A 24,026-nucleotide genomic window follows, 5' to 3' on the forward strand; every position below is an offset into this window, starting at 1 on the left:
TATGTAAACCAGCTAAACCTAACACACACACACACACACACAAAATACTTCACCTAACATACATTTCACCTAAAAGCAAAAGAATACTCATTCTTATTTTATGCACATGGATCATTCTTCAGGGTAGATCATGTTAGTTCACAAAACAAGTCTTAATAGATTTAAAAATGTTGAAATCACAATATGTATCTTCTCCAACTACAATGGAATAAAGTTGGACAAAATAACAGAGAACTGGAAAACCCACAAATATATGGAATGTAAATAACAAACTCTTAATCAGTGGGTCAAAATGAAAATCACAAGGGAGGTCAGGAAATGTCTTCAGATGAATGAAAAAAAGAATACAACTTATTAAAACTTATGCAGTGAAGGCAGTGCTCAGAGGAAATTTATAGCCCTAAATGTTACATTAAAAAATACCCCGGAGTGTTTCTATGCCAGATAAGCACCAAAATCTAGAGGCAACACCCTCTCCAAGAACATCAACCAGATGCATCCCCATTCCCCATAATGCTGACACCCTTTTCCAATATGAACAAGTTAGGGTGGTAACTGACATCCTTAGACATCCCTGAAGATCAAGAAAGTGATTAAATGAGAGGAAGCGGTAGCAACAGACAAGATAGGATTTAACAAAGGATTACAAATACTGAATCTTTATATAAATATAAATATAAATATAAATCTATCTATAAATCTATCTATAGCTATCTATCTATCTAGATGCTAGGGTATTAGAATAGCTAGAAGGAAATAACTAAAATAGTGGAATTGTAACCCATAACATTCTTTGAAATTTGCCCTGTAGCTACTTCTTAAATTGTACTTTGAAAGTTATCACCTTTCTTTATATATGTTATATTTTAAAATAAGGAAATAACTGACATTGTAGAACTGTAACCCATAACATTCTTTGAAATCTGCTCTCTAACTACTTGTTAAACCATACTCTGAAAGTTATCACTGTTCTGTATGTATGTTATATTTCACAATAAAAAATGTATTAAAAAAAGAAATCATAAAAAAAGAGCTCAAATCAGACCTAACCATACCTCGAGGAACTAGAAAAAGAGCAGTAAACTAAATCCAAAGCAAGCAGAAAGAAGGAATAACAAAGATTAGAACAGAAATAAATCATATAAGAGAATAAAAAAATAGAATTAACAAAATCACAAGTTTCTTCTTTGAAAAGATCAATAAAATCAACAAACCTTTAGCTAGATTGAGAAAGAAAAAAGAGAGGATGCAAATAATGAAAATCAGAAATGAACATTCCTACAGAAAGGACATTACTACTTACCTCACAGAAATGAAAAGGATCATAATAGGATATGCATGCCAACTGTATGCCAACAATTTAGATGATCTAGATGAAATAGACAAGTTCCCAGAAACACACAAACAACCTACAGTGCCTCTAGAAGAAACAGAAGATCTCAACAGACCTATTACAAGTAAAGAGATTGAATCAGTCATCAAAAAGCTCCCAACAAAAAATCCCAGGACTAGTGGCTTCACAGGTGAATTCTTCCAAACATTTCAGTGGTGATTTTTTACCAGACATTCCAAGAATTAACAACAATCCTGTTCAAACTCTTCCAAAGAATTGAAGAGGAGGGAAAACTTCGTAACTAATTCTTTGAGGCCTACGTCATCCTCATACCAAAGCCAGAAAAGATACCATAAGAAAAGAAGGTAACAGACCAATACCTCTTAGGAATATAGATGCAAAAATCCTCAACAAAATACTAGCAAACCGAATCCAACAGTACACTAAAAGAATTACTACCATAATCAAGTAAGATTTATTCCAGGTATGCAAGGGAGGTTCAACATATGAAAATTAATGTACTAGGTCTCATTAATAGAATGAAGGAAAAAAAATCATGATCATTTCAATTGACGCAGAAAAGGCATCAGACAATATCCAGCACCCCTTCTTGATAAAAACACTTAGGAAACTAGGAATAGAAGGAAACTTCCTCAACATGATAAAGGGCATCTATGAAAAACCCACAGCTAACATCATATTCCATGGCAAAAACTGCAAGCTTTCTCTCTAAGATTAGGAACAAGATATGGATGCCCACTGTCACCACTGTTACTCATCATTGTTCTAAAAGTTTTAGCCAGAGCAATTAGGGAAGAAAAAGAAATACAAGGCACATAGATTTGATAGGAAGAAGTAAAACTTTCCCAATTTTTACTTCCGCAATTTGCAGAGGACATAATCCTATAGATAAAAAATCCTAAAATGTCTACAACAAAGATACAAATTCAGCAAGGTGGTATATCTATACACTACTAATGAACAATCTGAATGGAAATCAAGAAAAAGGTTCTACTTACAATAGCAACTATAAGGATTAAGTATCTGGGAATAAGTTTAACCATAGGTGTGAAGAACTTGTGCACTGAAAACTACAAAAACTGCTAAAAGAGGTTAAAGAAGACCTAAATAAATGGAAGGACTTTCCATGTTCATGGGTTGGAAGACAAACTATTGTTAAGATGCCAGTTCTACCAAAGGTGATCTAAAGACTCTATCTCTGCCTGGAGGAAATACCCCCCTTTCCCCTCACTAACATTCCCTTCCAGGAATACCTGTGGCCCCCAGTGGTGTTTGTGGAAGCTCCACACGGACACAATAATGTGTTCTTAAAGGTTGAAAATGAAGAGAGAATGGAAGGGAGCCTAAAAGAGAAGGGGAAAAGGGAATAAGAAAAATGGTTGTATTTGTTGCAGCAGGCATATAGTTCAAGTATACTTTGTTCTTTCTTTCCTAGGTACCTGTTTAATTTTCGGGGTGTAGCTGCAAGTTTCCGGTTCAAACACCTCTTCCTGTGTGGTTCACTTGTTTTCCATGTTGGTGAAGAGTGGCTAGAATTCTTCTATCCACAACTGAAGCCATGGGTCCACTATATCCCAGTCAAAACAGATCTCTCCAACGTCCAGTAAGGATCTGTATGTACTCCATGCAGAGTTTCTAATGACACCTGTAGTCTGCTGCTAAGTCCCCAGCCATTTAAGTCATTTAGTCCTCATTTTTTCCATTAAAGCTTTTTTAAAAATTAGGTTCCCATATAGTATTGCATTTTCATCCAAATAGACTGTAATTGTGATTGAATTTGAAAAGTGCTGTAATGCTGGTTTCAATATAATGTTCAGACACTGTGAAGTGAGAAAGTGCTAATCTCTCAAAGAATCAAATAGGAATATTTTATCTTGTTATATTGTCCAAAGGACTTTTAGATATAGAAGGGGAATTGACCATAGTGAAATGGAGGCAAATTTTCTGCCATGATGGGAGGTGCTAGGAAGAGGCATGGAGAGGGGCCAGAAATGTCATCCCAAGGGGTTCCCTCTTCTATGGCCAGTACAGGGATTTGGAGAAGAGAGAAAATTTTTTTCCTTTCACCAGTCATTTTTGATGCATATCAGTAAACACTTCAATATTCTCTAGAACATAACCCAAAACTACAACAGGTTGCCTTTAGCCTGTGGAGGGCCTTCTTGTTGTTTTGGTTCTGTGAAAACCCTGATCATTTGCTTTAAGGAAATAATCCACCATCCACATATCTAGGGGTTAACTGGAGATCTCAGTCTTTGGTCTTTCTGACTTAGTATTAATGAGCTTGGTTTATATTTCAGACTCTAATAATTATTTCCATTTTAGGGAGCTATTGCAGTTTGTAAAAGCAAATGATGATATCGCCCAAGAAATTGCTGACAGGTAAGTTCTGTCCTTTTTCCTTTTCCACTTTACTTTTTCTTCCCATTTTGTCTTCCTTAAAATTACCTGAATTACTAACTATGGTGAGGCCTGGATTTCATCCTCATTATAGAGAAATAATTCAGAATTAAAGCTGTCCTGGGGGAAAAACATATACATACACATTCACATGTGCCCCCAAATCCATCCTTTACAGAAGTAGACTGAAATCCTTGAGGTAATTACACAAGTGTTTTCCTGATCATTGGCCATTTATGTTCTTTTTTAAAGGGAAAAAAAGTTAAGTTCTGTTGCTAAATGCATGTGTGTGGATGTGACTGGAATAGGGTTTGTTGTAAGGGTCAAATTAATTAATTTATATAAAGTACTCTAAATAGTGCTTGACACTGGTAAGCACTCAAATGTAAGCTATTACTTATTATTAAATGCTGTGTTTTCAAATGCCCTTATTAATCTTATCTCTAGGGGAAACCAGTTTATTATGAACCACTTGCAGATGGATGACATCACCTGTTACTGGGAGAACCTGTTGACTGAATACTCTAAATTCCTGTCCTATAATGTAACAGAAAGGAAAGGCTATCATCAGATTATCCCCCAAATCTTGAAAACAGAACTCTAGCAGACATTATGGGACTACATTCCTCTCTATGGTAGCAGCATCTCAGATGTCTCTGGTGAGAAGCTTATCATGGGTGAGGCACCTATACCTTGAATACCTTGTATCAAGCCAAATATCTGGTTTTCCTTATCGTGCTGCACCCAGAGCAACTCTTGAGAAAAATCCAAAATGTGTACAATACAGATATGAAGCACCTCTACTCTGGCCGAATAAGAACCAGAAGTCGTGTTGGTTTTGAACCTGCTTCTTTCATTTTCTTAGGACCAATCACAGCTTGTGCCTCAGATCATCCACCTGTGTATGTTCATCACTGTGAAACTGACTGTGTCCATGTGATGATGCCCTTTGTCCCATTATTTGGAGCAGAAAATTCATCATTTGGAACTAGCAGAACTTCTCTCTGCAATTCTGCATTTAATTCTCGGCTTGATCTCTGTTGTTACATTTTAATGTAGGAAGCCCTATAGGGTTTGTGAAAAATACTAAGGAATCACTTCCTGAAAGATCTGTGGAAGGGGTAGCTGTGTCATGCAATGATGTAGGAGTTCTCTTTTGTAAAAGCATAAACGCGTACTCAGGAGGTTTTTATAATGCCACATTTTAGAAAGGGACCAATTGCATGATTAATTATTGCAATTGGATTTCACATTCCCTTTTGTGCCTTCACACCCTTCTTATTTTCTAATGGGAAGAAAAAAAACAAAAACACCTATTAATAAATTCAGGAAGAAGTCCTTACTCTTTGAACTAACTGTGCATAAAATAGCAACTCTTCATCACCCTTTGCCCACTCCTTCCCCAAACCCCCATAAGTTTTCCTTCTTAAACTGGTAGCCCTACGCAGAAGTTGTCCATGCACTCAGTGTCTTGTGGGGACCTCAGGGAGTCCTCAAGATGCAAATATGGCATTAAGTTAGGGTGTTCAGAGCATTCAACTTCAGCCTTTACTTATATTCAAGATACTTCTTTTAATGCTGATCCATCTTGAAATGTCTCCTTTTTCATTAAAATAAGAAAAGATATTTGGATAGTAGTTTAATCTTAGGATGCTCTCCATAACATTGTCAAAAATGAAGAAAAGCTTTTAGAGTAAAACTACGTAGTTTAATGACCTAGAACTGTCCTTGTCCCTTAGGCTCAAATTTTCCATAGAGTTTCCTTTGCCTCTTAAGAACTACTTAGCATTAACTGGTTTCAAAATTAGTAAATGTAAGGTTCAGTCACAGAAAATCAAGGATTTTCTCATTTTGGTTCTTTTTGGAACTTCTTAGAGGAATTGGATATCTTGGTAAGATCATTGCCTGGAATAAGGCAGATGCTTAAAGTTGGATTTTTTTTTCCTGAGTATTAAAAACTCAAAGGGATTGTGTCCTTAGGTGCTATTAAGTCTAGAGATAGGCAGTCTAGATTTCTGAGTTGCACTGAGGTTGTGCCTTGTCACTATGAGGCCCTTGTAGTGTTACCATTGTCTCTATGTTTCAATTTTCCTCTCACTAAAATTAGAACAAAATCAGCTGTCCTTTGGATTAGGAGCTGTGATGGTTAAGCTCATCTGCCAATTTGACCAGGTTATGGTGTCCAGTTGTTTGGTCAACCAAGCACTGGCCTGATTGTTACTGTGAGGATATTTCCTGGACTTAAATCATGAGTAAGATGATTGCATCCATGGCTGATTACATCTACAATCAACTGAGGAGATTGCTTTCAACAATGAGAGAAGTCTCATCCAGTCAGTTGAAGGCTTTAAAAGGAAAAGTGATGATTTCAGCAATCAGAAGAAAGAATTTCCATGTCTATTTCAGCCAGCCAGCTTCTCCTGGGGAATTCATCGAAAACCTTCATTGGAGTTCACAGCTTGTGGCTTGCCCTATGAAATACGGACTTGCCCATCCCCACAGTTGTGTTAGACAATTCTTATAAAAATCTCGTAATAACATATCCTGTTGATTCTGTTTCCCTAGCGAACCCTAACACTAGAGGGGAAGCTGCATTTCCCTGGGAGTGTTTCCCATTTGGCTTCAATTTCCAGCTCAAGCCTCACCTCTTCTTTCAGTCCTTTCTTTCACTCCTCTAGGCAGTTAGGGGCTACCATAATACTTTGCTTATGCCTGTATTATATGATATCACATTGCACTGTAGTTATTTGACTATTTCCCTACTGTTCTGTGAGCTTCATGGATAGGAATAATTTCTTACTCATTTTTTCCCTTTAATGCAATTTTATTGAGATATATTCACACACCATATGGTCCATACAAAGTATATAATCAGTGGCTCACAGTATCATCACATAGTTGTGTGTTCATCACCACCTTACTCATTTTGAGTTCTCCTATATCCAGCACAGTGCCTCACACAGAGTGGATGCTAAGGATCTAGTGGATGGAAGGGTGGGATGGATGGATGGATATTGTTGGCTTCACTAGATCCTATTTACAAATTGCCCAGCCACTGGCTCCAGGGGGAACTGGACAAGACTGTAAGAATTGGATCATTGCAAATCCTCACCTGCCCTTTGACGAATCAATAAGAGCATCTTTGTATTTAAATGGAGCAAATGTTATTGAGATTTTATACCAGTTTATCTGATTACCTCAGTGTAGATGGTATGAGGACAGTGTGTCACAATATGTATGTTTTCAAAAATAATTTTATCCCCATAGCTTTTAAGGGTTTTTTTCCTATGTGCTGTTGTTGTTAATACTAGATGGATCCCAGACTTATCCTGTCTTCCTTAAAGAGCTGAAAGGCACACTATTCTTTAAGGAAAGAAAATAATCTGGTTTATTTGAATGAAGTGGAATACTTGGATAATAATATTTTTCCTTTCTTTTGGAGGAGTCATCTGAACAATGTTGACAGTGTCCACTTTATTCTACTCTGTTAGGTTAGGTTCTCCTCGTTGCCAAGAACAGAAACTGCTTCCAGCTAGTTTAAGCAAAAGAACTTATTAGAAGCATATGGGGGCATCTCATAGTATTTACACAAGTCACATAACTGTTGGAAGGGTAAAAACCAGGGCAACTCCAGGAACCTCAGCAAGAGTACTGATTGTCTAGAGTGCTGCTGTGCTGTAGTTCAGAGACTTCCAGGCTCTGTCAGTCCAAAATTTGCAAGAGAAAAAAATCTAGTGGGCTCATTTGTGTCAGTTCCCTATCCTCCATCCCTAGAGTGACTACAAATGAGAACACAGATACATAAAAACCTATCTTCCCGGGCATCCAAAGATGTCTTCACTTTCTCTAATCATATTGCTTTCAGAGGTATGGTGTTGGGATTAGGGCAGAGGATTACAATGACAAATTATTCATTTAATATTTATCAAATACTTCTTGAGCATCTGTGCACAAATAGTGGAAAATAAGTTTACAATATGGTTCGTTTACAACATATTTCCTAAAGTCAAGGGACTCTCAACAATATGAGAGGCATCACAGACTGAAAGTGATTAAGAAAGTATGAGTGCCAATTATTTACAAAGACAATACGGATTTGGAGAAATTTCCAGCTGGGGCAGATGGGAAACTTAATGGAGGTAAAAACTCAGTTATCTTTCAAGGATTGGTAAATGAAATGGTCCTTAGAGTTCTCAAATTTTGGTCTACCTGTGAAAACAGTTTATGTCATAAATACTGTAATAAAGTGTAATATATGTAGCAAGGACTATACCTGGTGAGCCTGGCAAGGAAAGGAAGCCTGCTGGCCCCTGGGAGAAAATTCACTTTGGGGAAAGAAGTTGTTGGGTTCTATTAGCAGGATTCAGGGCCGAGGGTAGAAAGACAATGGTGGTTCCAGGCACAGATTGGTGTCTGTACTGAAATCCTTCCCTGATGTAGTTACTTTGGTTGGTGGCAACTACACACCCTGGAGAAAGAGAGAGCTGTATGTGACATGTAGAGTGGCCCATCTAAACCCTATAACATCTTTTAGCATAAACTATTTTGCTGTGAGGACCTTCAGAAATAACAGACCATGGAAAAGGAAGAGGATTTCCCTAGTGGTAGAAGGTAAGCCCTGGGGGCTTGGAGAAGCAGGAAATGTACAAGAGTGACAGGGAAGTAAATGACAGTTGGAGAGAGCTGAGATGGAACACAGGTAACATAGTGAGGTACCATATGGCAAAGGAAACCTTGCAAGTGAGGCTCAAGTTCCCAAAGGAGACGGCAACTATGACATTGTTGGAATTTGCCTGCAAATATGACCTCATTTCCTATCTACTGGATAGTGAATTTGGGGGACATTTGAGTTATTTATAAATTATTTCTTTAGTTCCCTCCCTTATCCCAGAATGATTCTGAGGTCATCTTAATCATTTAGTTCTTTCTACATGTAGGCTGTGCACCACAATTTGCTTGGACTTTCAGACCTTGGGACCTTATCCAGGTGTTCACCTCTTCCTAACATAGGATAAACAGCATCCTGGAGCCAGAGCCAGGAATCAGGGGATCTGAATTCCTCAAATATTTACCAAACACCTTTGTGCTAGTTCCTGGAGATACAGGAATTAATTAACTTAGGCTCTGTCCTCAAAGGTGGTCTACTGAGACAGATCAACAACTAGAAAATCATGATGCAGTGCAATAACTGCTGTGATGGGTGCTGACTCTAATCCTGTCTCCCAGACATCAGAGAAATCTTCGTAGCTCTCACTAATTCAGTCATGTGACTCTAAGTCAGTCACTTCTCTCGGCCTCATCTACAGAATTTCCAGTTATCAAATTCCGGAATACTATTTACTGTATCCCACTAAGGAATGTAGCAATTTACCCACTCTGACACTTACTTGAGTTATATCTGGAAAAGAATAAGGGGGAGGAAGAGGTTGGCAAGGAGAGTAGGTAATATGCTTGGTGGTCTGCTAGGATTAAATATTATACAAGCTAGTTTGAGAAAACTTTAAATGCATGCACTTTAATAAAAACTATACCTCAAAACATGTTAGTACAGACTAGTGATGGGAAATTATCACTGGACTATCAAACACACACCTGGCAGAAATTCCAGAAAGCCTTCTTAGAAGCAATAAGCATACGAACCGACGGGAGTGAAATCCACTGCCAAAAGCTGATTGTTCAAAAGGAGGTATTCTGGAAATCTCAGTGTTAACTGGCACCGTGACCTACCTTCAGTGGCTCTATGCTTTCCGGAAACAGAGGACCAGGTAAGAACCGACCCCGCCCACCCGGAAGACTTCTCGTGCCTTGTCAGGGTGGGTTGGGCTTGTATTTGCACGAATTGCCTTCTCTTCTTTCCTACGCCACTTGCACTGAACAATGCACTTTCTCTATCTATATAGAATTTCTGGAGCTTTAAATATGCCAAATTTCTTCACCCCATGACCATGACGGGCCAACCAGAACCTCACCCTGATCCCGTTTGCCTCAGTCCCGCAAGACCCGGAAAGGCGGGGGCGGACGGTGGTGGGAATCGCTGCTCTAAAAACCCACTTCCGGGTGGTGGGCCTGGCAAGGCAGCAGTGCACCGGAAGTGTTTCTCAGCGGCCTTCGCTCTCCGCGCCCCCTCGCTTTGCTGTGGTGGGGGAGGGACTTCCTGTCTTGCGTTACCAAGTGCTACCGAAGTGAAGCCGGCTATGAGGATAGTGTGCACTGTGGCCGCGGATTTGGCCCGGTGTAGGGTTAGGGTGTAGTGCACGGGTACTCACGTCTTTGTTCATTTGTTCCCCTCCCTTCCTAGGCGCCTCTGGGCGACCTTGGGATCCTGAGCGTCCGTGAGCCTGTTTGTCCGCAGGACTTGAGAGGGTCATGGAGGTGCCGCCTCCGGCCCCCGGAAACTTCCTCCTCAGGGCACTGGGTCCTTTTCCCCGGGTCTTTGCTGCCGCAGCTGTGGCCGCCGATTTGGAGGACCCTGCAGAGGGGCAGAAGCTGCCTTCCTACGTCCCAGAACCCCATTTCTCGGAATCCGGATGGGATCGCCTCCGGGAGCTGTTTGTCAAAGAGTAAAATGCCTCTGTTTTGTGGGGAGGGGCTGCGAAGGGGGTGTCTTGCAGCCTGGGTCGTCCTGGGCCGAGAACCCAGGGTGTTGTGGTTAATTTTAATTGGGATTTGGGGTACTAATATTTGTGTCCTAAGCTTGTACCCTGACATTGCCAGTTTTCAAATGGTTAGGGTCAGACTCATTGATAGAGCTCTTGGGAATATTTAGGGAATATAGTCTTAGTATAAGTCCATCATTTTACAGATCTGAAAAATCGGGCCAAGCTTGTTAATGGTAGAGTTGGCTCTGGAACCCACACCAGCAGATTCCCACTCCAGTATTCTTTTTCGTATTTCGGTTGATACCAAATTTCGGTATTTCATGACTAGTAATTTCTCTCTTCCCCCCAAAAAATAACGGGGTGTGGGGAGGAGACACAAAGTGTTGTTCAATTTTTGTTTTGCCAAATAAGGAATTAAAATTAGTAGCAATTATTGTCTCATTTTATAAAAGCAATGGTATTAGCTGGATTAAAAAAGAGGAAGGATATTATTTCAGAATAAAAGATAATCCTTTAAACTGAATTAATTTTATCTAATGAAAAACTCAGGGTATTCCCTCCCTCCTTCTCTTTCTCCATCCCTTCCTCCTTCACTTAGTGGTGAAAACTTTGCCCTGGACCAGCTTTCATGAAGTACTTTACCCTATTACATTATGTTCCTCAGCAATTAAATGAAAAGACTTGAAATTGAAGCTTTATTATGTTCCTGAGATAGTTGAGGGCAGAAGAGCTAGGGAAATTTTATTTAGGTTTCATCATCTTTATTTGAAAGATAATGAGGTAGCCTTTCTTACTGATCCTGCCAATAATTGTTTTGAGATAATTGGTATAGATCCTATGTAGTACATAACAGAAGAGGATTATTTTGATTGTCTTTTGAGCCACAGAATGTTGGAGCTGAAAGAAATTTGAAAGATAATCTAGTATAACTTTAATGCTCCCCTCCATGACAGGGATCAGAAAACCAAGATACAGCGAGATTGTGATCTGGCTGCAGGTCACTTAGCGGTAAATGACAGAACCAGGACCACAACTTCATTGCCATTTTTATAGTACAGATTTTGTGCCCCATTGTGCTGCCTTTTCTTTCTTCACCATTTGTTAACTGTTTGGACTAATTTCACCTAGATCATGGAATCATTCAGAGGATGGAAAAAAGCAAAGCATATACATGTCCTGACTTACTAAATCTTAAGCTCGTTTACATTTTCTCTCTTCTGAGTTCTGAGATTTTATTTAAATTTATCTTGTAGAAGCTGGAACTATAAAGACTCACTGATTCTGATTTCAGAAATGTGGTTATTGACAGAATTAGATAAGTGTTGTACAGTCTCTGAAGAAAGTAAATTAGTAATGTAAATAAAAACATTTATTTACACAGGAGGGCCATATTTATAGTAACTTAATACTTACAAATTTAGCTATTGTTAGAGCAGTTTCAAGAGGATATCTTGGAAACACTATTCACAGTTCTAGTTTTTTATCCATTTGAGAAAAATAGATTGAAAAATACATTTTTAAACAGTAGTTTTTCCTTACTATTTTTAGATTGGTCCATGCTGCCCACTGCATGGTGAGATTCTTATTATAGGCTTTTTATAGTACAGGTCTAACTCAACTTGTCATAAAAGTTGAATAAAGCATTTAGAAAGATAGGGTTGTTTTTCTTTTTAATTCCAGGTTTTCATTGTTGCATGCATTGTCGAAAAATCCCATGAGTTTGTTTAATTTCCAAAAGTTAGCTTGGAGTTAATAAAGAGAAATGATGGTCTTGATGTCCAACTCAAATTCTTCCTGTTTCCAGATAGATGTAAGAGTCATTGAAGGAAAGCAACTTAAAAAAAAAATTTGTTTTATTGGAGTATAATAAGTATTTAGAAAAACACACTTAAATATAGTGACCAATGAATTTTCACAAAATGAATATACTTGTCTAACCAGCATCCCAGAAGCTCCCTTGTGTACCTTCTGGTTGCTACAGTCTCAAGAATAACTACTATCCTGATATCTCAGCAAAGATTAGTTTTGTCTGAGATTTGAGCTACTTTTAACATAACTGCACTGTTTAATTTATCAAAGGCTTTAACAAGTTCTGCATATAATGAAAAAGGTTTCTATGTGGTAGTGTTAGCATTTGGAATAATACTGACCATAGTGTCATTTGGAGAGCAATATCTGTAAGCTAATTCCAAACAATATATATTTTTTTGATTTTTTAGTGAACGGCAAGGATCTTCAGAGGAACTTAAGAATATTTATAGGGCAGCACTTTCAGCAGGAATCATTGGCTGGGCATATGGCGGAATACCTGCTTTTGTTCATGCTAAACAACGCTACATTGAGCAGAGCCAAGCAGAAATTTATCATAACCAGTTTGATGCTGTGGTATGTATTGGTGGTCTAATATTATTTTGGGACACACCATTTTGGCAGTTATTTACGCTTAATCATTTAGTTAAATCAGGGTTTAGGGCCTAGGATGTCAGAGGAAAGAAACAAAGTCCAAACTTAATAATAGTGGAATGCTAATGCTGAAATGCATACACATGGTTTGTCAGACCACTTGCCTAATCGTTTCAGAAGTTGGCATGGTGAAAACTTTGCCCTGGACCAACTTTCATGAAGTGCTGTACCCTATTACACTATGTTCCTCAGCAATTAAATGAAAAGACTTGAAATTGACTTGATATTTCTAAATCCTCAAGGCTCAGCTGTAGCATATTTACCTCATTCACAAAGCTTCCATAGCTCACGCTAAGACAAATAACATTTATACTGGGCTTTATAATTTACACAGTGTTAATTCCTTTGATGTCTCAGTAGAGCTGCACATCAACTCTGCAGTCTGGTGAGGGAATTAAAGCTCAGGTATTTTTTAACTTTTTATTTTGAAATTATGTCAAATTTACAGAAAACTTCCAAAAAATAGTACAATGAATTCCTGTATTTCTTTCACCCAGTCTCTAAATGTTAACATTTTTACCTATGACATTTGTTTTATCATTCTCTCTGTATAATACATATTATTTTTTATGAACTACTTGAGAGTAAGTTACCCACATGATGCAATACTTTTGTGTATATTTCCTAAAAACAAGGACATTCTCTTCAATAACTACAATGTATTTATCAAAATCAGGAAATTAACACTGATCGGGTGCTATTCTCTTATCTATAGTCCTTTGCAAATTTTGCTTGTCCCACAAATATCATTTATAAAAAAGAAAAAAAAGCATGAAAATGGTTTTTTTCTTTTTCAGGTCTAGTAAAAAATATTTTTCAAACACATCACATTTGGCCGTCACATTTTCTTAGAATCTGTTACCCTCTGTCTTTGTTTTTCGTGAACTTGACATTTTTTAAGAGAATGGGCCATTTATTTTGTAGAATGTCTAGTTTGGATTGATGTTTTCTCATGATTAGTTTCAGATTATGCTTTTTGGCAGGAATATCATAGAATTGTGTTGAATCTTTCTCAGTACATTGTAGCAGGAAGCAGACAGTATATATTTGCTCCTTTATCGGTGCTGTTAATTTAACCACTTGGTTAAAATATTCTTTGCCAGGTTTATCCACTGTAAAGTTACTATTTTTTTCCCTTTGTTATTAATTATGTAGCTTATGGGATGACACTTTCAGAACTATATAAATATCCTGTTTTTCACCAAATTTTGATCCTATAGTTTTAGCATTCAATGATGATTCTTGCCTCAAACAGTTATCCTGCGGTGATTGCCAAACGGTCATTTCTAATTCAGTCATGTACGCTACATTTAATGGTTAGTATTTTGCTATAAGGAAGAGCTTTATCTTCTCCCCTGTTGATTTATTATTTGTATCAGTATGGACTCATGGATTCTTATTCTATAGTTTTATAATCCATCAATATCATTATTTACTTTGATGCCCTAATTGGCCTAGATTTGGACAGTTGGAGACCCTTCAAGCTAATTTTATTTCCTTTTTTTTTTAATTCAATTTTATTGAGATATAGTCACATACCATACAGTCATCCACAGTGTACAATCAGTTGTTCACAGTACCATCATATAGTTGTGCATTCATCACCACAGTCAATTTTTGAACATTTTCATTACTCCAAAAAAACTAAAAATAAGAAAAAAAAGTAAAAGAGAATGCCTAAAACATCCCAACTCCCCATCCCACCCTATTTTTCATTTAGTTTTTGTCCCCATTTTTCTATTAATCTGTCCATACACTGGATAAAGTGAGACCACAAGGTTTTCACAATCACACAGTCACACCATATAAGCTACATAGTTATACAGTCGTCTTCAAGATTCAAGTTTACTGGGTTGCATTTGACAGTTTCAGGTATTTCCTTCTAGTTATTCCAACACACTAAAAACTACTAAGGGATCTCTATATAAACATAATAATACCATGCAGAGTGACCTCTCGACTCCATTTGAAAAATCTCAGCCACTGAAACTTTATTTTGTTTCATTTTGCTTCCCCCTTTTGGTCAAGAAGACTTTCTCTGTCCCTTAGTACTGGGTTTAGGCTCATCCCCTGGAATCACGTCCTTTGTTTCCAGGGAGATTTACACTCCTGGGAGTCATGTGACGGGGGAGAGCAGTGAGTTCACCTGCCAAGTAGGCTTACAGAGAGGGGCCACATATTACCAACAAAAGAGGTTCTTTCAGATGACTCTTAGGCACAATTATTAATAGGCTTAGTCTCTCGTTTGCAGTAACAAGCTTCATAAGGGCAAGCCCCAAGATTGAGGGCTCGGCCTATAAATTAGTGGTCTTCAGTGCTTGTGAGAATATCAGTAATTCCCCAGGTGGGGAAGTTTAATTTTCCCATTTTTTCCCCAGTTCCTCAAGGGGGCCCTGCAAATACCTTTTTATTCTCTGCCCAAATTACTTTGGGATGTATTGGGATTTCACACTAACCTGTACTAACCTACCAAATCTCACTTCCTATTCAAAGTTCTGTGTAATTATGGTGTTTGAATAAACTGACCATACAAGTTAAATTATTTAGTGTGCTACAGAAAACATAGATCCTGTACCAAATAAACATCTCTTCCCTTGGTCTCACACAAAAGTTGAAGTTTTAAAACACAGTCAATATTGTCCTTTACCCTTTGGCCTGATTCGCCTTAGTCCTAACCGGATCAGTTTCATTCATATCTTTAATTGAAGTCTGATCTCTTTTTCAGGTTTTTTTAACAGTTGCTGTATGTGCTAATACTGACATTTATAGCTGCAGAACTCTAGCTCTGAGTCTCAGGTGTCAAAAGATACCCAAAGTTCCAGGGAACAACCAGGTTATACACAAAGAGCTCAGCGTCTCACAATTTAGAGATAACCATTACAACTCATGAATAGATGTGACTACTGTAAGCTTAAAGTCTAGGGACCTTTACAATAAGCATTCCCCTGATAACCTGTGCTCTAAGATTCAATTCTCAAAATTTACACATTATTGTTAGTCCATATTAGTGAGGCATTATAATGTTTGTCTTTTTGTTTTTGGCGTATTCCACTCAAAATGCTGTCCTCAAGATCCATTCATGAAGTTGCATGTCTCACAACTTCATTCCTTCTTGCAGCTGCTCAGTTGCAAATTGTGAATACTGCTGCCAGAAACACCAGTGTGCAAATGTCCATTCGTGTCCCTGCTCTCAGTTCTAAGTATATATCCAATAATGAGGTTGCAGGACCTTACGGCACCCACATACTTAGCTTCTTGTGGAACCACCACACTGTCCTCCAGATGGGCTGCACCATTCTACTTCCCCACCAACAGTGAGTAGGTACATCCCTCTCTCCATGTTTTCTCCAGCGCTTGTATCCCTCTGTTTTTTTCCCTTCTGCAATCTTATAGAGATATATTCACATACCATGTGGTCATTCACAGTTTACAGTCAATTGTTCACAGTATCATCATATAATTATGCATTCATCACCACAATCAGCACTTGAACGTATTTATTACTCAAAAATTTTTTAAAAAAGAATAAAAAAGATAAAAGAAAAACTAAAATAAAATACAATCAGGTTAGACAACCCCACAACTACCAAGGGTCCCATACCCCTCCCTCATATCCCCTTCTTATAGACATTTAGCTTTGGTATATTGCATTTGTTCTATTTAATGGAAGCATATTACAATGTTACTATTAACTATAGATTCTGGTTTCCATTGATTATATTTTTTCCCCAGTACCATCCCTTTTTTAACACCTTGCAAGGTTGGCATTCATTTGTTCTTCCACATGTAAAAACATTTTTTTATTTGTACATTTGGTCACCATCATTGACCATTCTAGGTTTCACTAAGTTATACAGTCCCAGTCTTTATTGTCTGTCTTTCCTTCTGATGTTATACATGCCCCTAGCTTTCCTCTTTCAGCTTTACTCACAGGCATCTTTCTTCAGTATACTTACAATATTGTACTACCATTACACAGTATTGTGCTATCCATTTCTGGATCTATACAATCAATCCTGTTAAATATTGTATACTCCTTCAGTTTCAAATGCCCAATCTCTACCCTGTGTCTCCTGGTAGCCTGTGTTCTCAGTTTTAACTCTCAAAGTTTGCTCATTAACGTTAGGTCATATTAGTGAGACCATACAGTTCTGCCCTTTTGTTTCTGGCTAACTTCGCTCAACATAACGTCCTCATAGTTCCTCTACATTCTTATATGTTCCATGACTTTGTTCTGTCTTACAACTGCATAATATTCCATCATGTGTATATACCACAGTTTGTTTATCCACTTGTCTGTTAATGGACATTTGGGCTATTTCCATCTCTTGGCAGTTGTGAATAATGCCACTGTAAACATCAGTTTACAAATGTCCGTTTATGTCTGAGCTTTCAGTTCCCCTGAGTACAGTATATATCTAGTAATGGAATTTCTGGATCATATGGCAGTTCTATACTTAGCTTTCTGAGGAACCACCACACTGCCTTCCAGAGTGGCTGCACCATTCTACATTCCCACCAATAGTGAATAATTGTGCCTCTTTTTCTACATCCTCTCCAGCACTTGTAATTTTCTGTTTTTTTTTGGTTTGTTTGTTTTTGTTTGTTTGTTGTTTGTTTAAATAATAACCATTCTCATAGGTGTGAGATGATATCTCGTTGTGGTTTTGATTTTCATTTCCCTAATAGCCAGTGGAGTTGAGCATCTTTTCAAATATTTTTGAGCCATTTGTGTTTTCTCTTCAGAAAAGTGTCTGTCCCATGTCTTTTCCCCATTTTTTAATTGTAGTGTTTGTCGTTCGTTATTGAGTTGTAGGATCTCTTTTTATATTCTGGGCATTAAACCCTTATCTGATATTTCCAAATACTGTCTCCCATTGCATAGGCTGCCTTTTTTACTCTTCTGACAAGTCCTTTGATATACAAAAGTGTTTAATTTTGAGGAGATCCCCTTTATTTCTTTTTTCATTGCTCGTGCTTTGGGTGTAAGGTCTAGGAAATCACCTCCTATCACAAGATCTTTAAGATACTTGTCTACATTTTCTTCTAAAAGTCTTATGGTCTTAGCGCTAATGTTTATGTTTTTGATCCATTTTGAGTTAATTTTTGTATGAAGTGTGAGATAGAAGTCCTCTTTCATTATTTTGGATATGGATTTCCCATTCTCCAAACACCATTTATTAAAGAGGCTGCTCTGTCCCAGTTGCATTGGCTTGACTGCCTTATCAAAGATCAGTTGTCTGTAGATGAGATGGTCTATTTCTTTTTTTTTTATGAAATTTTATTGAAATATATTCATATACCATACAGTCCTCTAAAGTGTACAACAGTTGTTCAGTTTTGTCATATAGTTGTGCATTCATCACCACAATCAATCTTTTTTTTTTACACGATCATGGCCTCCTTGGCTCAATCACGATCAATTTTTGAACATTTTCATTATTCCAAAAAAATAAAAATGATAATAAAAGTAAAAGGAGCACCCAAAACGTCACATACCCCCCTTCTCCATATTATTCATTTACTTTTTGTCCTCATTTTTCTACTCATTTGTCCATACACTGGGTAAAGGTAGTGTGAGCCATAAGGTTTTCATATTCATATAGTCACACCATATAAGCTATATAATTATATGATTGCCTTCAAGAATCAAGGATACTGAATTGCAGTTAAACAGTTTCAGATATTTCCTTCTAACTATTCTAATAAACTAAAAACTAAAAAGGGGCATCTATATAATGCCTAAGAGTTATGTCCAGAATGACCTCTTGACTCCATTTGAAGAGATGGTCTATTTCTGAACACTCAATTCAATTCCACTGGTCAGTATATCTATCTTTATGCCAGTGCCATGCTGTTTTGACCACTGTACGTTTTTGTATGCTTTCAGGTCAGGTAGTATGAGATCTTCCACTTCATTCCTCTTTCTCAAAATATTTTTGGCTATTCGGGGCACTCTGCCCTTCCAAATAGATTTGGTTATTGGTTTTTCTATTTCTGCAAAGTAAGTTGGGGTTGGGATTTTAACTGGTATTGCATTGACTCTGTAAATTAATTCAGGTAGAATTGCCAACCATATTTAGTCTTCCAGTCCATGAACACGGTAAGTTCTTCCATTTTTTTAGGTCCTGTTTGATTTCTTTTAGCCGTTTCTTATAGTTTTCTGTATATAGGTCTTTTGTGGCCTTGGTTAAGTTTATTCCAAAAATATTGATTCTTTTGGTTGCTATTGTAAATGGAATTGTCTTCTTGATTTCCTCCTCCTCTTGCTCATTACTTTTGTATAAGAACACTACTGATTTTTGCATGTTGATCTTGTACCTTGCCACTTTGCTATATTCATTTATTAGCTCTACTAGCTGTGCTGTAGATTTTTCTGGATTTGCCAAATATAGGATCATGTCATCTGCAAATGGTGGTTATGTCCCCTTTCCCATTTCTGATTATTTATTTGCATCCCCTCCCTCTCTCTCTTTCTTTTATTTTTATTTATTTTTTTTTTTGTTAGCCTAGCTAAGGGTTCATCTATTTTACTAATTTTCTCAAAGAACCACCTTCTGGTTTTTTTGATTCTTTCTGTTGTTTTCATGTTCTCAATTTCATTTATTTCTGCTCTAATCTTTGTTTCTTTCCTACCGTTTGCTTTGGGGTTAGTTTGCTGTTCTTTCTGTAGTTCATTTAGGTGAACAGTTAAATTCCTCAATTTTTGCTGTTTTTTCTCTTTTAATAAAAGTGATTAGGGCAATAAATTTCCCTCTCAACACCACCTTTGCTGTATCCCATAAGTTTTGATGTGGTATGTTGTCATTTTCATTTGCCTCGAAATACTTACTAATTTCTCTTGTAATTTCTTCTTTTACCCACTGTTTAAGAGTGTGTTGTTTTACTTCCGTATATTTGTGAATTTTCCAACCTTCTGCCTGTTACTGATTTGCAACTTCATTCCCTTATGATCCAAGAAGGTGTTTTGTTTAAAGTCAGTATTTTTAAATTTGTTGAGACTTGCTTTGTGACCCAACATGTGGTGTATTGTAGAGAATGCTCCATGAATACTTGAGTAAAATATGTACCCTGCTGTTGTGGGTTGTAGTTTTCTATAAATATCTGTCAAGTCTAGTTCATTCATCTTAAATTCAACATCTCTATTTACTTATCGATCCTCTGTCTAGATGTTCTGTCCGTTGACGACAATGGTGTATTGAAGTCTCCAACTATTATTGTAGAGGTATCTGCTACTCTCTTCAGTGTTGTCAGTGTTTGCGTCATGTATTTTGGGGCACTCTGGCTCAGTGCATAAATATTTATGGTTGTTATGTCTTCTTGATGAATTATTCCTTTTAATAATATAGAGAGTCCTTATTTGTCTGTTTTAATTATTTTACATTTGAAGTCTAACTTGTCTGATGTTACTATAGCTACCCCTGCTCTTTTCTGGTTGTTGTTTGCATGAAATATCTTTTTCCAACCTTCACTTTCAACCTGTTTTTGTCCTTGTGTCTAAAGTGAGTTTCTTGTAGACAGCATATAGGTGGGTCCTGTTTTGTAATCCATTCTGCCAGTCCTTGTCTTTTTATTGGGAATTTTAAGCCATTAACATTTACTTTAAGGGCAGTGTTTCTACTATTTTGACTTTTGGATTTTAAATATCATATCTTATTTTTTTCTCTCTCTCCTTTTACCCTTCCTGATAGTCTTCATTTTTACACTCTACTCCAAACCTCTCTCTCCTGTCTTTTCCTATCAGCCTGTAGCACTTTCTTTAGTATTTCTTGTAGCACAGGTCTCTTATTCACAAACTCTCTGTGTCTCTCTGAAAATATTTTAATCTCTCCCTCATTTTTGAAGGACACTTTTGCCGGAATAGAATTCTTGGTTGGCAGTTTTTCTTCTCTTTCAGTTTCTTAAATATATCATACCACCGTTTTCTCGCCTCCGTGGTTTATGCAGAGAAATCCATACATAGTTTTATTGTGCTTCCTTTGTATGTGATAGATCGCTTTCAGAATTCTCTTTGTCTTTGAAATTGGACAATCTGATCAGTAAGTGTCTTGGAGTAGGTCTATTGGGATCTATTCTGTTTGAGATATGCTGTACTTCTTGAATCTTTAATATTTTTCTTTCATAAGTGTTGGGAAATTTTCAGTGATTGTTTCTTCTGTTACCCTTTCTGCCCCTTTTCCCTTCTCTTATCCTTCTGGGGCACCCATAACACATATATTTGTGTGCTTCATATTGTCATTTAGCTCCTTAAGAGCCTGCTTATATCTTTCTATCCTTTTCCTTACCTGTTCTTTTTTGTGTAGGATTTCAGATGTTCTGTCTTCTAGTTCACTGATCCTTTCTTCTGCCTCTTCAAATCTACTGTTCTATGTCTCCATTGTGTTTTTCATCTCTTCTATTTTGCCTTTCATTCCCATAAGTTCATTTCCTGTTTCTCGGTTGAAATGTTAGTTTCTTCCTTTGGCTGGTCCATACTTTCATGTTTCTGAGAATGGCTCCTTATTTTTAGCTCTCTAGGCATCTGATTTTCTTGATTAGTTTATTCTGGAGCTTGTTTTCATTCTTTTATGTAGGGTTTTCTTGTTGGTTGGCTTTGTTTTTTATCTGTCCTTTGGCATTCAATTCAACTTACCCTAGACCTCTAACATAGCTTCTGTTTAGTTGATCAGAGTTTTTCAGGTCTTGTTTTTCTGGTTCTTGCCCTGCCTCTATGTAAACCTTTTGTGAGTGGACCTTCCCAGATATGATTGACCCCAGTCAGATTTTCCCAGTCCAGAAAAGCCTAGGTCTTAGGAGGAGGGTGTAATCCATATGAAATTTCACTGATAATTAGACACCACAGTTTGTCAGACTGTCCTATGAAGCCTCTAGACTCTGTGCTTTTCCTCTCCTATCTAGCACGTGGCACTTGTCAGCCCACAGCTCCCCACCAGTGTAAAGAGGTGCAGTCCTTTATTTCTCAGCAGATCCTCTCCCTGTCAGGGGCATGGCTGACTCAACGTGTTTCTTTTCCAGCACCTGGAGTCTGAGTTCTCTGAATAAGAGCCACCACATGAGTTGGGCCCCACGGCACCCCCTTGTCTTGGGGGAAGTTATGTCCTATAGGGAATTATCTCCCCCGCTAGACTTTGCTTTGTCTCTCAGACCTATCTAGCTCCGCCCTTGCCTGGGTCCGGCTGCCAATTGCAAATATCAGGTTTTCTGTAATGAGCTTAGAGTAGTTTAAAAAGAAAGAAAAGAAATCCCTTTTCAACACCTTTCCCCAGCCCCCAAGTTTTGTCAGTCCCAGTATACACTATTTAAAAACACACCCTTTAGGTAATTTAGGGAATTATCTCTTTTACGTGACTAGTTACTCTCAGACAACTTAATTCCCCTCTTGCCTGGGGTAGTCCTGAAGCCTGAGAATTCCAGCAGTTCTGATAGGCTATTGAAAAGTAGAAAAATAAGAGTCATAGAGAAAGAAAAGAAAAGAAAAAAACCCTCTTCAGAGCCAAACCCCAGCTCCATGGGTTTGCAAATGGGAGCCGGAGTTGGTACCCATTTCTCTGTGCCCCTTTTTCTTGGAGCCCAGCCCTTTTCCAGTATTCTGAACACCTCCAACTCCAAAAGTCTCTGTTTTGTTTTTGTTGTTGTTAGCCTTGCCTCCTCTCTGCTGGGCTGAATCCTCCTGGTTCATTTTGTGCCTTCTCTTGGTTTATCTGTGCTTGGAGTTTTTATTCGGCAGTCCAAATTTGTTAATTAATTCAGCTCCAAGACGGTCTGCTGTGCCTGTGGGGGAGGGGCGCCAGCCCCCTGGCTGGGGAAACGTACAGTTCTTTGCTGTGATCTCAGCCATTCCGTCCATTCCAGACTTGTGTATGATGCATGTCCGGTCACAGAAGTCCCTGAAACAACTGTTTCATACAGTTCTTTGTTATTTACCAGCTGCCCTAGAGCAGTAACTAAATTCCACACCTCACCACTCCACTGTCTTGCCCCCCTCTCTGTTTGCTTTTGAGATGTTCTTTCAGCATATCTTTATTTTTTAGCACAGAAAGATGTTCCTATCTCATTTTTTACTTTTCTGTCCCTGGACCTGAAATTAGCCATTTCTCCAAGGAGCTAATTTTTTTTTTTTTTAGTGGAGAATGGAATTTAAAAACCAAGATCTGGGTGTTGGGTATGGTCATTGCTGCTGGGTTATCAATGTTTCTAATCTCTAAGCAGAAAGAGTTAGGAAAGTACATGTGCTTAACATACATACTCAAATACACATCTATATTTCTTTATTTCTCTGTTTTTTAAATACCATGAATTCTCACTTGCCTAAGATCATTCTGTAGTTAAGGGACCCACTTAGGGATTGTCTCAGATCCTTGAAAATCCAGTTTATCCCACGGTACTGTACCAAATTTGCCTCATGGTGATCTGGTCAAGGTGGGCTGAGGACACAGACTGATCTTACAGTTCTGATTTTATTCCTTACTGTCTTGTTAGAAAGTCTTCTCTAAGCTTTAGTTAAAACTAAAACACCTGCCCAAAATAGAATGTTGTAAATAATATGTTAACACACCTTTCATATAGAAGGGGTCAGTATATGTTCGTTGCTTTTTCTTTCTCCATTCATTTCCTGTACCTCTATATTCCTATAATCCTTGCCCTTTCATTTAGTGCTTACTTAGTTCTTTATTTTATGTTTTTCTCTTTTTCCAAAGATTCCTTGAAAAAGAAAGCATGCCTGACACTGTTTTTATATCTGTCATGGTGCTTGCCAAGTAGATTCTCAATAGATACTTAATTGGTTGGCACTGGCAAATCTTAGTTTATTTTCCATGGACATATATAGGAGTATTGGTTAAGCCTCAATACTTAAAGAATGATGTTTCTAGATATTTTTTAAATATGCATTTGTTTCTTTTTAAGTGTACCTGACTAATCCATAGCTGACATTCCTCCACCAGAGTTTTAAAGTAAGAAAAGTATTACAAAGTCTTGAATCCTCACAGTCTTTTTTATTAACTTTAGCAATCTGCTCATCGTGCTGCCACGCGAGGCTTCATTCGGTATGGCTGGCGCTGGAGTTGGAGAACTGCAGTGTTTGTGACTATATTCAAGTAAGTCCTCTCTGGATTGTGAGAGTGGCTTTTGGTATTCTTATAAGAGTACCTTTTTAGAACAGGTGGAATTATAAAAATGGAGCGTACACGTAAAAGTGATTCATAATGCCT

General features: G+C 37.7%; 2 protein-coding genes across 5 annotated transcripts in view; both read left to right on the forward strand.

Moving 5' to 3' along the window:
* Positions 1-6,294, forward strand: part of POGLUT1 (protein O-glucosyltransferase 1) — a 25,326-nt gene extending 19,032 nt beyond the window's left edge. For 3 of the 4 annotated variants that reach the window (XM_037836036.1, XM_037836047.1, XM_037836026.1), the window contains exons 9-11: positions 2,790-2,957; positions 3,680-3,736; positions 4,202-6,294. In XM_037836036.1, the coding sequence (XP_037691964.1) occupies positions 2,790-2,957; positions 3,680-3,736; positions 4,202-4,358 (382 nt within the window). In that variant the 3' untranslated portion in view covers positions 4,359-6,294. Of the gene's footprint in view, positions 1-2,789; positions 2,968-3,679; positions 3,737-4,201 lie in introns of all 4 variants that reach the window. The other variant, XR_005216944.1, reaches the window with a different exon arrangement.
* A 3,592-nt stretch (positions 6,295-9,886) lies between these two features.
* The window catches only part of TIMMDC1 (translocase of inner mitochondrial membrane domain containing 1), a 45,400-nt gene continuing 31,260 nt past the window's right edge, over positions 9,887-24,026 (forward strand). Inside the window, exons 1-3 of the mRNA XM_037836059.1 lie at positions 9,887-10,314; positions 12,573-12,738; positions 23,824-23,912. Coding sequence (XP_037691987.1) covers positions 10,121-10,314; positions 12,573-12,738; positions 23,824-23,912 — 449 coding nt within the window. The 5' untranslated portion in view covers positions 9,887-10,120. The remainder of the gene's footprint in view (positions 10,315-12,572; positions 12,739-23,823; positions 23,913-24,026) is intronic.

The sequence above is a fragment of the Choloepus didactylus genome, chromosome 1 (assembly GCF_015220235.1).
Source record: "Choloepus didactylus isolate mChoDid1 chromosome 1, mChoDid1.pri, whole genome shotgun sequence".
NCBI lineage: Eukaryota > Metazoa > Chordata > Mammalia > Pilosa > Megalonychidae > Choloepus > Choloepus didactylus.